We start from the raw sequence: 15,883 nt of genomic DNA, 5'->3' as shown, positions 1-15,883 counted from the left end.
GATTTTGATCAGACAGAAGAAATGGCAGCCGAAATCATTTCAGGAAAGCCTTCTGTGTGCTCCAAATTAAAGCCAATGCCAGGAACTGAAGGAAGAGAGCAACCCACATTTAACAATTCAAAGGCTGATGAAATTTTTTATATTTTGCTAACTGATGGCCAGATCCGAATTCCAAAAGGGCAAAGGTTGGCTACTAAGGAATAAATCAAATGAAGACAATATTGTAAGTGGCATAACTCCTTCACACACAATACAAGTCAATGCACTCATTTTCGAAATGAGATCCAAAAGGCCATTAAGGCAGGTCGGCTCAAATATATCACTTTGGGTGTAGAGCAACAACCTTTTCCAAAAGTAACCACAACAATGGTTAATATACAAGCAAGTCCCAGATCGGGAAAAGAAAACCCATCAAGCAGTGACCGACCAGAAGAAAAACTCAAGGTTTATGAAAAAACAGTGGCAAAAAAATGGGATAATCAAGATGGTTCTTTTAATGTGGAATTAAAGGAAAAAGTATTGGTCCGGGACCACCCGACTAGAAAGACTGGTTTAGTCGGAAGCAAGTGGGCTCGAAATAAAAAGCCTTTACTAGTTGATGTGGATCCTCGTTTTCCGGGTATGAATCGTACTCAAATTCGTAATGCCAAGCGCAGGTATGCTGCGAGGTACAAGGATAAGGTCTCTTCATCAAAGCAGCCGAATGATATGCAAGGCGCTGCTGATTATCCAGAGGGAGGTCGGTCCATAAAGGTCGCTTCATCAAAGCAGCCGAATGATATGCGAGGCGCTGCTGATTATCGAGAGGGAGGTCGGTCCATAAGGGTCACCTCATCAAAGCAGCTGAATGATATGCGAAGAGCTGCTGAGTACCCAGAGGGAGGTCGGTCCATAAGGGTCGCTTCATCTAAGCAGCCGAATGATATGCGAGGCGCTGCTGATTATCCAGAGGGAGGTCGGTCCATAAGGGTCGTCTCATCAAAGCAGCCGAATGATATGCGAGGCGCAGTTGATTATCCGGAGGGAGGTCGATCCATAAGGGTCGTCTCATTAGGGCAGCCGAATGATGTACCAGGTGCTACTGATTATCTGGAATGAGGTCGGTCCATAATGGTCTCCTCATCAAGGCAGCCGAATGATGTGCGAGGCGCTGCAAATTTCCTTGAAGGAGGTCGGCCCACAAAAGTCTCCTCATCAAGGCAGCCGAGGTATGTGCAAGACGTCTTTGAGTACTCTGAAAGAGGTCGGTCCATACATAAGAGGGGTAAAGGAGCATCAGATGAGAGAATTGAAGGTTTCAGATGTCAGTATTGTGAACGGATTAACATCAATCCATCTTTTGAGGAATTTCGTTTAGAATCTCTGACAGCTCAACCTGAAAGTGAGATCAGAGAAGAAATTCTTTCCTCAGAAACAGATTCAAGGTCTGTCAAATCTCGGCTAGGGCCATGAGTCCCCTGACGAATGACAAGAATTAATTGGATTGAAGAAGAACCCCTGTGGGCAAGTCTGGTGGATGATATTATAGAAGAGCCAGAATGGGCAAAGATTTCAGATCCAGATTTTCAGTCAGAGGTTCCTCCGATAGTCTTCCCTCCTATTCCAGAAGGCACGACGTCTCATTTAAAGCCTCTGTACGTTAATGCTCATATTTGTGGGAAACCAATCACAAAAGTTTTTATAGACAATGGAGCTGTCTTCAATGTGATGACATTAAAGACTCTCAAGAAGTTAGGGAAAGGAATTCACGATTTGTCTCTAGTAGATTTTGAGATGACTAGCTTCACAAGGCAGCCGACCAACCCAGAAGGTATGATGGTCGCTACAATTGAAGTCGGTCCTAAAAAGATTTCTTCTGTTTTCTTTGTGGTGGACGCGGACACTACATATTCAATCCTACTTGGGCGAGACTGGATTCATGCATCTCAATGTGTACCATCAACACTGCATCAACGATTAATGTTCTGGGAAGGCAATCAGGTCTTCAAAATGGAAGCAAATGACAACCCTTTCGGTGCATCAGAACAAGTTGAAGAATCATTTTTTTATTCCAGTCATTTACCCCCAATGTCTCAGTTGTTCATGCCTAGTGAATACCCAAAGAAGGGTTTTAAGTTCATCAGCCAGAATTCAATGTTCTTCTAAAAAGAACAATTTTACTGTATGGCTCATAAGGAAGCCAAACCTACTTTATAATATATCTTTTATGGAAGGTGCAAATTTAAAAAATTTTAGTTTACTTATTAATCAATTTTATTTACATCAGCTTTTGGAAAAAGTAGGAAAAATAAAAAAGACTCATGATGTTCATCTCCAAGAAGATGAATAATTTCGTTGGTCTGATTTATTAGAGAAGTCAGAACTAGCTTTTTCAGCACAAGATCATTTGTTGGAATTTAATTTAGGAACTAACCTGCTTCCAAAAATAATAAGGATAAGTGGTTATTTGTCTGAGGAGCAGCAGGTAAAAATACTCGAGGTTATAAAAAACAATATTGATTGTTTAGTTTGGGATTATTCAGAAATGCCTGGGCTGGAGCGAAGTCTGATAGAGCATCGATTGCCTATTAGAAAAGGTTTTAAACCCTACAAGCAACCTCCAAGGCGTATAAGTCCTAATTTGATGCCTCAAATCAAAGAGGAAATTCAGAAACTTCTTAAAGTAGGATTCATCCGGCCTTGCCGTTATGCAGATTGGTTGGCAAATATTGTACCAGTGGTTAAAAAGAACGGTAAGATCTAGATATGCATTGATTTCAGGGATCTTAATATGGCCACTCCTAAAGACGAATATGTGATGCCTATGGCCGATATGCTAATTGATTCAGCAGCAGGACAAAAAATCCTCAGTTTGATGGATGGTTATGCAGGATATAACCAAATCTTTTTGGCAGAAGAAGACATTCATAAGACAGCATTCAGATGTCCAGGAGCTTTAGGTATTTACGAGTGGACGGTTATACCATTCGGTTTGAAGAATGCAGGGGCAACTTATCAAAGGGCCATGAATTCAATTTTTCATGATCTTATTGGCAAATCCATGGAAGTATATATTTTGATGATGTTATCGTCAAATCTTTCGTTTTTGAGGAACATTTGAGAGATCTTAAAGATGCCTTCGGACGGATGAAGAGGTACAAGTTGAAGATGAATCCAACTAAATGTGCTTTTTGTATATCAGCCGGGAGTTTCTTGGGATTTTTGGTACATGAGAGGGGAATAGAGATCGATGCTAATAAAGCCAAACCAATTCTTGCCAGCCGACCGCCCAAAACGGTTAAGGAAATACAAAGCTTTTTGGGAAAGGTAAATTATCTCAGACGGTTCATTTCCAATGCTGCTGGCAAGGTCAGACCAATTACTAAATTATTAAAGGCTTGAGGGAATGCTTTCGAGTGGGGACCAGATCAACAGACAACTTTGGAAGCTATACAGCAAGTATTGGCTCAACCACCTGTGTTGATGCCCCCCAAAGAAGGTCGGCCCCTCAAACTTTATTTGGCAAATACGTATGAAGTGGTCAGTTGTTTATTAGCACAAGACGGCTAGGATGGAAAGGAAAGGGCAATTTACTATTTGAGTAAGACCCTCACAGGACCAGAATTAAATTATACTATGCCAGAAAAAATGTGTTATTCATTGGTGTTTGCATGCACCAAACTTGAACATTATATGTTGCCCAGGAGAATTGAGGTTTTCTCAAAGATGGATCTCATCAAATTAATTTTGCAAAGACCCACTATGCAGGGCAGACTTACGAAGTGGGCCATTAAATTGGCTACTTTTGATTTATGTCATTCTCCTTTGAAGGACATAAATTATCATGTATCTACAAAATCCAGGAGCGAATGTACCGATTGGAATACGGTTGAAAGCCTTGCGATTCCAGTTGATAGAAGGAGTATTATACAAAAGGACATTCGAAGGATTACTTTTGAAATGTTTGGGGTCCAAGCAGGGTTTGGAAGTCATGACAGAAGTACAAGGTGGGATTTGTAGAGCTCATAGGGCAGGTTTGAATATGAGATGGGCTATTCATCGTTTAGGTTTCTTTTGGCCAAAGATTGTCGAAGATTGTATACAATTCGCCAAAGGTTGCCAAGAGTGTCAGAAGCATGGGCAGTTGAATCACTTCCCAATTACTGAATTACAAGCTATGGTAAAATAGTGGCCCCTTAAATCTTGGGCTATGGATATCATTGGTAATATTCATCCTCCATCATCCAAACATCATTGTTTTATTTTGGTTGCAACAGATTATTTCACCAAATGGGTCGAGGCGGTTGCTTTGAAAATTGTGGATCAAAAGGAAGTGATAGATTTTGTGCTGAATCAGATCATCTATAGGTATGGTATTCCTTATTCAATAATGACCAATCAAGGTTTAGTCTTTACTGGGGAGAAGTTTTTAAACTTCTTGGCAGAGTTTGGTATTCGTTTGAACCATTCTTCACCTTATTATCCCCAAGCTAATGAGTAGGCAGAGGCAGCCAATAAGATTATTATTGGAATTATAAAGAAGACGGTTGAAGGGAACCCAAGAAAGTGGCATTTGTTGTTATCTCGAGCTTTATGGGCACATAGGAATAACAGAAATTCTGCCACAGGGTTTTCACCATATCAACTCACCTTTGGGCAAGATGCTGTGTTGCCGGCCGAAATTCAAGTGGCATCTAGACGTACAAGTTTTACTACTGACGAGTTCACTGAGGAATATCAACAAGTTATGTTGCAACAATTGGAAAGTTTGGATGTCAGTTGACTCCATACAGTCGATCAGATTGTGAAGCAGAGTGAAATCAGGACTAAGACTTACGGAAGGAAAGTCTTTTATAAGACGTTCCAAGAAGGAGACCTGGTTTGGAAAATCATTCTTCCTACATACAAGAAGATAGATCAATTAGGGAAGTGATCTCCAAATTGGGAAGGGCCATTTATCGTTCAAAAGGAGATTGGAAATTGTGCTTTTATTATTATAAATCAAGAAGGTAAAATGGTACATGATTGTATTAATGCTAGATATCTGAAGAGGTATTTTTCCACTTTTTTAGATTACAAGAACGCATGAAACAAGAAATTTTATTGCGGAACCCGACCATAGGGGTTCGGACCCAAAAAGGGTTCATTCATTAATCAGATATTGAGTCATGCAGAGAACTCCCTTCTTCTGAATCAGAATCTTCATCCCAGTGATTAGAGATCAATTCTGGTTCTTCATCGACAAGGTCCTCTAAGTCGGGTCGGTACTTTTCCCATTGATCTTGCATCTTTTCTAGATCATAGTCGGTACGAGACTTCATGTCTGCTACGGCTTGACGCTCACGACCAACAAGAGTGTGTAATCTCGAAAAGACTGCGCGCTGATTGGAAAATATATGATCCCAACCAAGGTCTGGGAGTATGGCTGTCACATGGTGTTCAATCAAATCCATATGTTGATCGATGTCAGGAAGGCGATTTTGTATATCCCGAAGGGTCTCATATCCTCCCAACACGTTTTCCATCAGGTGAATAACACGATGAATGGTTTTTCTACCTCAGTGGGAGAATTTGAATTTGAAATCCAATTGTTTGAGTATGCATAACAAGTCCTCGGCATGGCCTCCAACAGGATGATTACCCACGAAGAAGGGTTGAATAACACCTTGCCAGTTGCTTACAGGAACATGAGGACGTTTTTGAGACATTTTAATAAATATTTCAAGTGTGTTCAAGGTTCAAATTGTGGTTGGGCGATTAGTTTATTTTTACAGGGGAATGACAATATTTATTAAGGAAATGAGTTTGATTTTTCTCTGGAGATTCGGAGTTTGGAAGGTAATCCTTGTCAACAGGAGAAAAAATTTATTTACTAAGTCAAGGTTTCCAAAATTTTACAGAAGGGACCCCAAAGCGGTTTTAATCTGGGACCATTTATCTTCTATCCTGGAAAGTCGTCTAGTGTTAGCAGCCGACTGGTATTGTCTTATAAGTTGAGATCGGGCGTGAATTTTTAATTCTTGGTCCAAGTTGGCCTCATTTTTCTTATACCGCTCAATTAGGTGTTGTTCGTCGGCCATGTGGTTCTCCAGGACAATTCATTCTTGTCGAAGTGCCACCAATTATGCCTTCTTTTCCTGAATTGATCCATCTATTTGGGTCTTGGCACTAAGGAGTCCGTCCAGCCTTCCAGTAGCTTGTTGAAGTGATTCTTTGGTTTTAGTCAAGGAAACCTCCAGACTTATTTGATCCGTATTAGGTAGGGGCGTTTCAGCTGACAGGAGTTGGGCGAATAAGATGTCGTTTCAGAGTTCGGATAGTCTCTCCATCAGCCGATGAAGAATGGGGGCGGCTGCCGATTCTGAAGGAATTTGAAATAGAAGGCCTCCAATTGCCTAAAGAAGACCGTCTAACAAGTCTGGCCCCAGATCAGGGAAAGGTTGGTTGAAAGCCTGAGCAATTATGGTTCGGACGTCTGCCGGAATTGGAACAGCTGACAGAGGGGCTAGATCAAGACATCCCTGAAATAATGGATTTTTATTTGTTCAGATCACATGAAGCACAATATCAAGAGTTATTTGTGAAAACTTTACTTACTTCTGGGCGGAGCGTGGTCGCAGAAGGTGCCAAGACTGTTATGAGTCTGGAAAAAGGGGCAACTGGTATCGCAATGGCCGATTCGTCGGCTGCTTCAAATGGACGCTGCGGTATTGATCTGGGTCCCTGCAGATGGAAATATAATGTATCTAATATTATGTGAATATTGGCTCTTAATTGGAAAAGGGAGTTTAAAGCTTTTACCAAGTTGACAGAGGTCTCTGAGTCAGAAGATGAGACTTCTTGTAATTCTTGTAAAAGACCTCTTGGTTGGGCGGCTGCAGGTTCTTCTTCCCATCTGGCTGCTTCTGGAGCAGGGTCTGCTGCCCTCAAGTCGCTGCGCCTAGGGCGGCTGCAGCCGGTTCGTCGGAAGCAACTTGGACGGCCGCACCAGAGACATCTCTATTAATTGGAGCGGTCACATTGAGAGAGATTGCAGCAGAAGCGGCCGCGCCAGAAGCGATCGCAGCAGAGGCGGATGCAGGCGTGGCCGTTGGTTCCGCGTTAGGGAGAGATGGGTCTGAGGCAACATAAGGCAATCTACCCATCTGCGAGGCAGTCGCCTCACTATCGGATGAAGCCCCTGTGGTTGCCAGTTTGGGTGGTGAAGGCGTTTGCATTGAGGTTTGTCGTTTGGTCGGGGCTTCAGGTACTTGAAGTTGGTCGGCTGACGACTTTGGTGATTCGACTGGGCTTGAAGTAGACTGGACGGTCGCTCTTGCCGGAGTCGGGCCTGATTATAAGAATGGTGATTTATAAGAAATTTTAAGGAAAAATCAGATTAAGTTAGGACTATTGGAACATACCTAAACGGGGTCGGGTCTTTACTGGCACCCAACCTGATGAACGGTCTTTCGAAGTCTGCTGATTTTCTGCAGGGAACGGGACAGTTTGGATTTAAGAAGCTCTTCTTTTTCTTTTTGGGGCACCCGATCCGGTGCTTGGGGCTATCACGTTTCTTCGGGTGTTGGTCAATGGAGCCGCCCCTAGTACCAAGGCAGGCTGGGGTAGGAGAACGCCCAGCAGGGGATCTTTGTCAGGGGCGATTAGGGCCCAAGTGACCGACCACCATTCGCGGAAGGACTCAACAGAGTCTGGAGAAGATCGGAAGGGAATGTAAGAGTTGGAAGTTATGTAGTTGGTAAGTTGGGAGACGTAAGGAGAAATCAATTCAGGGATGACTCTCCCATCCGGGCTTTGAATTATTAGATGTGGACAGGCGATGGGGCCAGGTAAACCTTGGTGGCATCCGAACTGGCGTGCCAAAAAGTGAGGCTGATAGCTGAAGGTATAAAACGCTTTGCGGCCTTTCTTATCAATTTTCTTACTAATAAATAAAGACCTGGGTTTAAGAGGAGCATCCCAGGTGAAGGAATAAGTTGGATGAGGAAGCAGGTCCGGTTTGGACAAGGGTGAAAATACAGGGAAAGGCCAAAACAGGTCAGAAGCGTAACCGACATACTTTCTGTACATGTAAAATCGGGAGTCACTACGGTCATCGGCTAGAATGGCAGTTATGATAGGGTCGGATGCTTTGAGGTTATTGCGACCTAAACAAAGTCGGTTAAGGGCTATTCCCAAAGATTTGTCAAGTGTTGGAGCAATAGGGGGATGGCCGAGTTGGAACGCTTCGGGGAAATAGAGACGGAATCATAATTCCAGGAACCAAAAAGGGCCCGATGCGGCGGTATCCAATTTTTTGCCATCACTATCTGTAAGGCGGGTGCTAACCCTGGATAACCCTTCAAAAAGATTGGCAAGGAAGAGAGTACCAAGAGAAAAGAAACGACATGAGGCTATGTGGATGGCCAAATCAAGATGAGACGGAAGGACACATTTTGAAGGAGAAATTATGACATACCTACAGAGCCAAAAGAGAAGGAAGGCGACATGCTCGCGGTCGGTCACAGGGGTCCCGGCTGCTTCTTGCTAGTCGATTAAAAATTTGGTCCAGCCCCATTCTTTTACGCCAGCCAGAGACCAGTCCAAGTGGTCTGCATTGGGCTCTTGCCCATCTAGGGCTCCTATCACAAGGTCCTCACCTACAATGGGAAGATGGGCTATCATGGCCACATCCACGAGTGTTGGGCCGATGGGGGCCGTAGGAAGGAGGAAGATGCCCATCTCTGAGTGCCAGAACGCCGACATTGCCAAAAGAACTTTCTCATGCAAATGACATGGGAGAGTCGATAGAAGTATTGCCTGGTCGATTTGTTGGCGCTTCCATTGATCTTGAAAATGTTTCGCTACCCTTTTGTACCAGGTGCGGTAAGGGTCTTTGGGGTCCATCAGGTGCGTTTTGATACTGTCATGGAGACGGATAGCTTTGTAGTTAGGATTATTGACAGCGAGGGGGTTTCCTGCTTCCAATACCTTTCTCATCCGGTTGGAATATTCAGGAGTGGTGCAATATGGGCGAATAGTAGGAGTGAGCATTTTCGTAGCAACAAATGCTATTTCTGGAACGGACCCGTCAAAAGGAAGTGCAGGTATGTATTGATTTGCCATAATTTGGAGTTACAGAGATTCAGCGGCAAGCAAAAGCCAGCAGCGAAGATGAAGAGTTTTGTGATTGCGAACCTCCAAACGGCGATTGCGGAATGGCGTTTGAAAGTTCGATGGCGGCGGGCAAGTTGTTACGTATGAATTTTATAATTAGGTTAAAAGGCCCAAGCTAGAAGAAGATTTGGGCCTGTAATTGGGTCTCCTCGATTAATTAAGGGGTGTTTTAGGATAATCGGTTGAACCGGACTTCCTTCTAAGGATATAGGCAGGTCGATTGGTCCGCGGTCGGATAAGCAAGTGGGAAGGTCCGCGGTCGGACAGGCAGGTCGGTTGGTCCGCGGTCGGATAAGCAAGTGGGAAGGTCCGCGGTCGGACAGGCAGGTCGGTTGGTCCGCGGTCGGATAAGTAAGTTGGAAGGTCCGCGGTCTGACAGGCAGGTCGGTTGGTCCGCGGTCGGATAAGCAAGTCGGAAGGTCCGCGGTCGGACAGGCAGGTCGGTTGGTCCGTGGTCGGATAAGCAAGTCGGAAGGTTTGCGGTCGGACAGGAAGGTCGTTTGGTCTACGGTCGGATAAGCAAGTCGGAAGGTCCGCGGTCGGACAGGCAGGTCGGTTGGTCCGCAGTCCGTTATCAATTCGAAGGTCGGAAGATCCGCGGTCAGACAGGCAAGTCAGTTGGTCCGCGATCGGACAGGCAGGTTGGTTGTTACGCAGGTGGATGAGCAAGTCGGCTGCTGTGAAGATCGGCTGCTGTGGAGGTCGGCTGCTGCGGAGATCGAGTGAGAGAATAGTAGCTTGGTCGGTTGAGTTACGCGGCTGATAAGACGGTTGAAAACACGTGTCCACAAAAGAGGAATTAGTAGACAATTGAGAGTAGGCAGTGTAACCGTTCGGGCGACGGTTCCAGGTACCGTTTCTGAAGAATATTTAAGGATTGGGGTCAGCAACTGGCAGGGGATCTTCAATCATCTTCAAACGACAATAAAGTCAGTGATTCGGGGATATCCTTTAATTTTCAGTCTGTAGCATTTATTTTCCAGCTTATTTATGTACCGTATAGTGTTTAGAGATTCCTAATCTCAGGCACTAATTATATCAAATTCGAAGATAATTTCCTATTTTTGGATTTTACTTTTTATTATTGAAAAATTGCATCAACAATAGGATAGTGGGTTTTATTAGGATTTTATTTTGTTTTTTTATTTAAATTTCTGTAACTAATTTCAGTATATAAATACAAATTACAGGCACATTACTCTAATTATTTTTCTTTTCTTTGTACAGCGGGATACTTTTGAGGTATGTAATTTGATAACTTAAGTTTATATAAAAATAATGGGAGTACACATAATATTTGTTACATTATATTGTAATTTCAGAGGTAAAATTGTACTAAGGAATTAACTGTAAGTTGAACAAAAAGTAGGAAGCGCAGTGCTTTGTCAAAATTAGGAGGGACCGAATGTTTTAGCTCAGGTATTTAAATACAAGTGCCCTTCATATTTTTTTTAAGAAAAAAAAAATGAATGAATAATAAAATTGGTTTGAAATATTTGAAACAAACACACCCTAAATTGATAGGCATTATCAAATAAAAGTCGTAAATAAAATTCAAATTAATTAGCTAAAGCATTATCTACTCTAATCACTAAAATTAAGAGTATATAAATAATTAAAAATAATATATATATATATGTATGTATATAGATATATAAATCGTGCATGAGTGTAAATTAAGCTGAAGAAATTGAGCGTGCATGGAAAATGAAGGAGAAAACGACACATGGAAGGAAGTTGGACGTTAACAAACCTCACCCACCTTTGCAACTGTCTCTTCCTGATCTTCCCCTGATCATTCTCATTGCGATCTCTTCTCTTTTGATTTTTATTTTGATTGCATCCGCCACGGCCGCCGTTGTTGTTTCAATTCACTATGCCGGAATAATGGCTTAACGTTGGATCGGAGTGATATATTGCCGGTTGCCGTTTATGCTGATGTTCCGATTCGTGACGACGTGAATTTTTGATTGATCGGATTAAGAAATCGGGGTTTGAGCGCAATCACAGACAGAAATGGGATTGATATCCGGAATAGTTTTGGGGATACTGTTCGGGATGGCGTTAATGGCAGGTTGGAAGCACATGATGAGCTATCGGCACAATAAGCGAAGCCAGAAGGTATTTATTTATAGTATATTTTTGTGCGTTCGTTAATTTCCTAGGGTTTATGTAATTCAATCATAATAATTATGTAATCAATGTTTGTTTAGGAATTTCTAACTGAGAGATGATTAGTTTCAATCCATCTTCAGTTGGTTGGTTTAATGTGTTTGTTGCTGAAGTGTATAGATTTTAGTATTGAGCAAGTTTGATTACATGGTGTTTGTGTTTTTGTCTCTGAACAGGCAGTTGACATTAAATTGCTAAACGCACTCACCAGAGATGATTTAAAGAATATCTGCGGCGACAACTTCCCCGAATGGATATCATTTCCTGTGTTTGAGCAGGTAATTGCATTGATTCTCCTTTAATGGATTCTTTCTGAGTTCATTTTGATGCTGTGGTTTTATTTGAAGGGATGAATAAATGTGAAATGATACATAGTTTTTTAGGTGAGGTTGTTCCTCAATAATATGAAATCTGAGAGGAATGGTTAATATCTACTCTGATTTATGCATACGGCTGTGTTGAAGGAATTTCATATCAAGAACAGTAATGATTTATCCCTTGTTGTCATTTGTTATATTTTCCTTCGAAACAACTTGTGACGATTACTTTCCTGTTCCTCTGTATCTTAAATTTGATATTAAACAAAGTATGGATGAATTATGAGGAATGAATTTCCTTTTATGAGCGCGGGAGAGTGAGCAATGATAATCTCTTCCATTGGAGATGATTTAGATCTAGTTAAAGATATCTCAGTCTTGATCTTCAAAATGAATGCTTGTTTATGGTGAATGCATAGGCTCTGAATGTATGATTATACCTTTTCAATAGTGATCTGTTTGGAGTTTTCTACATTATGCTGTTCTTTATACTTTCAGGTGAAATGGCTGAACAAACAGCTGAGCAAATTGTGGCCATATATTGCAGATGTAAGCTTGACTTCTGTTCTAAACTGTAATGGCAAACCGGCCCCTGTGTTCGTTAAAAATGTCCATTTGCATAGAAGATCATTTTGCGTTTACTGAAAGATCATTTTGCATCTACTAAAAGATCATTTTCTTCTATACACATTCAGTATTTGAGTTTTTAGTATTGTTTACCTGTCCATTACAGTAAATTTAGGTTATTAGATTCCTTATGTCAATTATTCCTCAGGCTGCGGAGGCAATCATCAAAGATACTGTTGAACCGTTGTTGGAAGACTATCGCCCCCCCGGAATTACTTCATTGAAATTCAGTGAACTCTCTCTTGGATCCGTGGCTCCTAAAATTGAAGGTACCTACAGTGGTGACAAGATGTTATTATGTATATATATAATCTTTCATTAAGGCTCTAGCCAAATGTCGTCATTCGTCATCCTCCGTACTTTGGCAGAACTATACTGAGAACTGAATTTTGTTTTTTATTTAAATAGTTCGATGTGTTGAGGATTCGTCCAGAACACCATAGCTTCTCTGTTTCTTAGCTTATTTTGTTTAATATCTATGGTCACTTATTTGGCATTCGGTCACTATTTTATTGACAATATTCAAAAGAAAACAATACATTTCAGTGCAATTCTGTTAGTATGTGTGTAAAAATTTCCTATTCTCATGTCGAAGTTAATGGAAAACTTGGCCCTCTTCAACATCTATTTTCTCTGCCTCAGATTGGACCAGTTGCATTATACCGACTCTCGGCTATTTGATTACTATTGGCGTGCATATATACAAAATTGTATAGCTTTGTTTCCAATTTCTTTGGCAAATGGAACTCTAGCAAATTTCCTTACATCGCTTTCTTGCAATTGATCCGTACGGGATATAGTTGAGCTTTTATGTATAGTGCGGTCAATCAGGATCTTTTGTTGCATATATCCTACTTATAACAGCAAATATTTTGCAGGGATTCGAGTTCAGAGTCTTAAGGAAGGCCAAATCACGATGGATATTGATCTTCGGTGGGGAGGTGATCCGAGCATCATTCTAGCTGTTGGGGCAGCAGTTGTTGCTTCCATACCCATTCAGGTCAGCAAACACAACATTTCACATCTACTACCATCACTCAACTGCTGTAGATGGGGTAGTTACATATGCATTCTTGTTCAGTCCCAATACGGCATCAATACTCTATCACTATAGTCCAAAATGGAAAAACTTTTACCTTTCTTTGTCTGTTACAGTTGAAAGATCTTCAAGTTTTTACGGTAGTCCGAGCTATTTTCCAACTTGCCGATGAAATTCCTTGCATCTCTGCTGTTGTTGTGGCTCTCCTAGCTGAGGTACATTCTTAGCATACCTCTGTAACTTGATCGGCGTAGATTCATTTCAGATTAAACGACGTATTATGTAGTCTTCCAACAAACAGTATTTTTCGTATGTGTTATGATTGTAATGTGAATTCTTGATCTGTCTGTATTCAGCCAAAGCCACGTATTGATTATACTCTGAAAGCTGTTGGTGGGAGTCTAACAGCTCTTCCTGGGATTTCTGATATGATTGATGTAAGTTTCGATGGATCCTTCCTGTTCTATATTCTATTCTATGTAGAATAGATTGATCACCCCCTACGTTATTTGTACTAACTGCTAATTTTATGGACGTAAGGACACCGTTACTTCCATTGTAACAGATACGCTGCAATGGCCGCACAGGATCGTCGTTCCCATCGGCGGTTTACCTGTCGACACAAGGTGAGATTCCTACTGACACACAGTTAACCGCCATTTATAGGCAAAACAAAACTACATGGAATGGATTTGAGTTGATGGAAATGATTTATTATTTTGATTACTGCTGCAGCGAACTGGAGCTGAAGCCAGTTGGAAAGCTTACGGTAACAGTGGTGAGGGCGAGTGAGCTGAAGAACATGGAGCTGATCGGGAAATCGGATCCGTATGTAGCTCTGCACATCCGACCCCTCTTCAGATTTAAAACCAAAGTGGTAGACAACAACCTGAATCCTGTGTGGAACGAAACATTCCAACTTATTGCAGAAGATAAGGAGACGCAGTCACTCATGTTGGAGGTGCTTCCTTCCTGTTATTATATTATCCATCCATCCATCCATACATCCCCTTTCTTGTTCTTGTTGTTGTTGTTCTTCTTCTTCTAAGTTCTTCCTACTGTTGATTCTTCATTACTTACCAGTTGAATTGAATTGATGCAGGTGCTTGATGAAGACATTGGAGAGGACAAGCTATTAGGAATAACGAAGGTGCCTCTCATCGATCTGAAACCTGAGAAAACAGAAACTCTTGAGCTAAGGCTTCTTCCCTCCCAGAATATGACCAAAATCAAAGACAAGAAGGACAGAGGGACTCTCACTGTCCAGGTACAATTAAACTTTTACTTATTTATGCTGTGTTACTTATTTTTATGGAAAATTACTAATGTTGTATATTTAAAAAAGAAACCAAACTCCCAAACTTCAATAATCACTTTTGAATTTGGATTTGAATTTATAATGTTTACACTTACACAAGCATATTCACAATTAGATATGTATATGGTTAATCTAATCATGAGTGTGTTCACAATTCATGATTATTTAACATATGTTGGCAGTCCTACTAGATATTTTTTTAAATATTTTGAAATAATAAAAAATTAGAATATTAAATAGGGAATTAAGAATATGATAGATATAATAAGTCTCTATTCTCTAGCTCTATTGATAGAAGATAATTTTATTTATTCAAACTTTTTATTTAGAACTTCAAAATATAAGTAAAAAGTGACTGTACTATATTACAGTATAGTAGTATAGTGGATTGATTGTTTGGATGGATCAGGTGTGTTACCATGAATTCAACAAAGAAGAACAGTTTGCAGCCCTGGAAGAAGAGAAGAGAATGATGGAAGAGAAAAAGAAAATGAAAGAAGCTGGGGTGGTGGGGAGCACAGTGGATGCCCTCGATGGGGCTGCCTCCGTCGTGGGCACCGGCGTCACTGCCGGAGCTGAAATGGTCGGCACTGGCGTCACAGCTGGCGCCGACATTGTCGGCAGCGGCGTAAATTCTGGCGCAGGCCTAGTGAGCAGTGGTGTGAGCACTGGTGCTGGCCTGGTTAGCAGTGGCGTTAATGCTGGTGCGGGGCTGGTGGGGAGCGGAATTGGCGCGATGCACACGGGGCTTAGCCGAGCGGGGAAGTTCGTGGGGCGGACGATCGGGACGAGGAGGAGCGGCGGCGCTGGCTCTGCAGGCTCTGGATCTACCACCCCGCCGGTGCATAACTATGTCTCTGAAAGTGACAGTGAAAAGCCAAACTAACTAATTCATTGATTCATGAGGTTAGTGTCTGTTTTTTGTTTTGAAGTTCATACATATATATATATATATATATAAATGTGTGATTTTTAGGTTGATGTTGAAGAAGTAGAGTTATTTCTTGATGATAAACTTGAAAATTGTTTGTTGGTTATAGTTGTTGGAATAATGCAATGTTTTGGTGCCGCGTGAAGGGTGGATACGTAATTCTATCATTTCCTTATTATGTTTACTATTGTTGTTGTTCTTATGATGAATATATTTGTTTAGTGTTGTTAGATTATATGGGCCGAATATGAGACGTGACGAAATCTAAAACCTCAAATCTGATCATACCGAAAACAAATATTAGATACGAAATTGAATCCGAGCCTCGTGAAGGATGCGATCTC

The 15,883-nt window shown here is 41.5% G+C and overlaps 1 protein-coding gene across 1 annotated transcript; it reads left to right on the top strand.

Annotated features, from left to right (window-relative positions):
• The first annotated feature begins 11,151 nt into the window (after positions 1 to 11,151).
• LOC127250591 (calcium-dependent lipid-binding protein-like) lies at positions 11,152 to 15,647 on the top strand. Its single transcript, XM_051273953.1, has 12 exons — positions 11,152 to 11,256; positions 11,484 to 11,585; positions 12,123 to 12,173; positions 12,400 to 12,520; positions 13,130 to 13,251; positions 13,407 to 13,505; positions 13,647 to 13,727; positions 13,831 to 13,916; positions 14,026 to 14,251; positions 14,393 to 14,557; positions 15,018 to 15,139; positions 15,218 to 15,647. Exons 1-12 carry the CDS (start codon positions 11,152 to 11,154, stop codon positions 15,492 to 15,494), a joined length of 1,557 nt encoding a protein of 518 aa, XP_051129910.1. The 3' UTR covers positions 15,495 to 15,647.
• The last annotated feature ends 236 nt before the right edge of the window (positions 15,648 to 15,883 follow it).

This window comes from Andrographis paniculata, unplaced genomic scaffold (genome assembly GCF_009805555.1).
Source record: "Andrographis paniculata isolate CXL003 unplaced genomic scaffold, ASM980555v1 Contig37END, whole genome shotgun sequence".
Classification (NCBI taxonomy): Eukaryota; Viridiplantae; Streptophyta; class Magnoliopsida; order Lamiales; family Acanthaceae; genus Andrographis; species Andrographis paniculata.
This window is presented reverse-complemented; position numbering and strand designations above follow the sequence as displayed.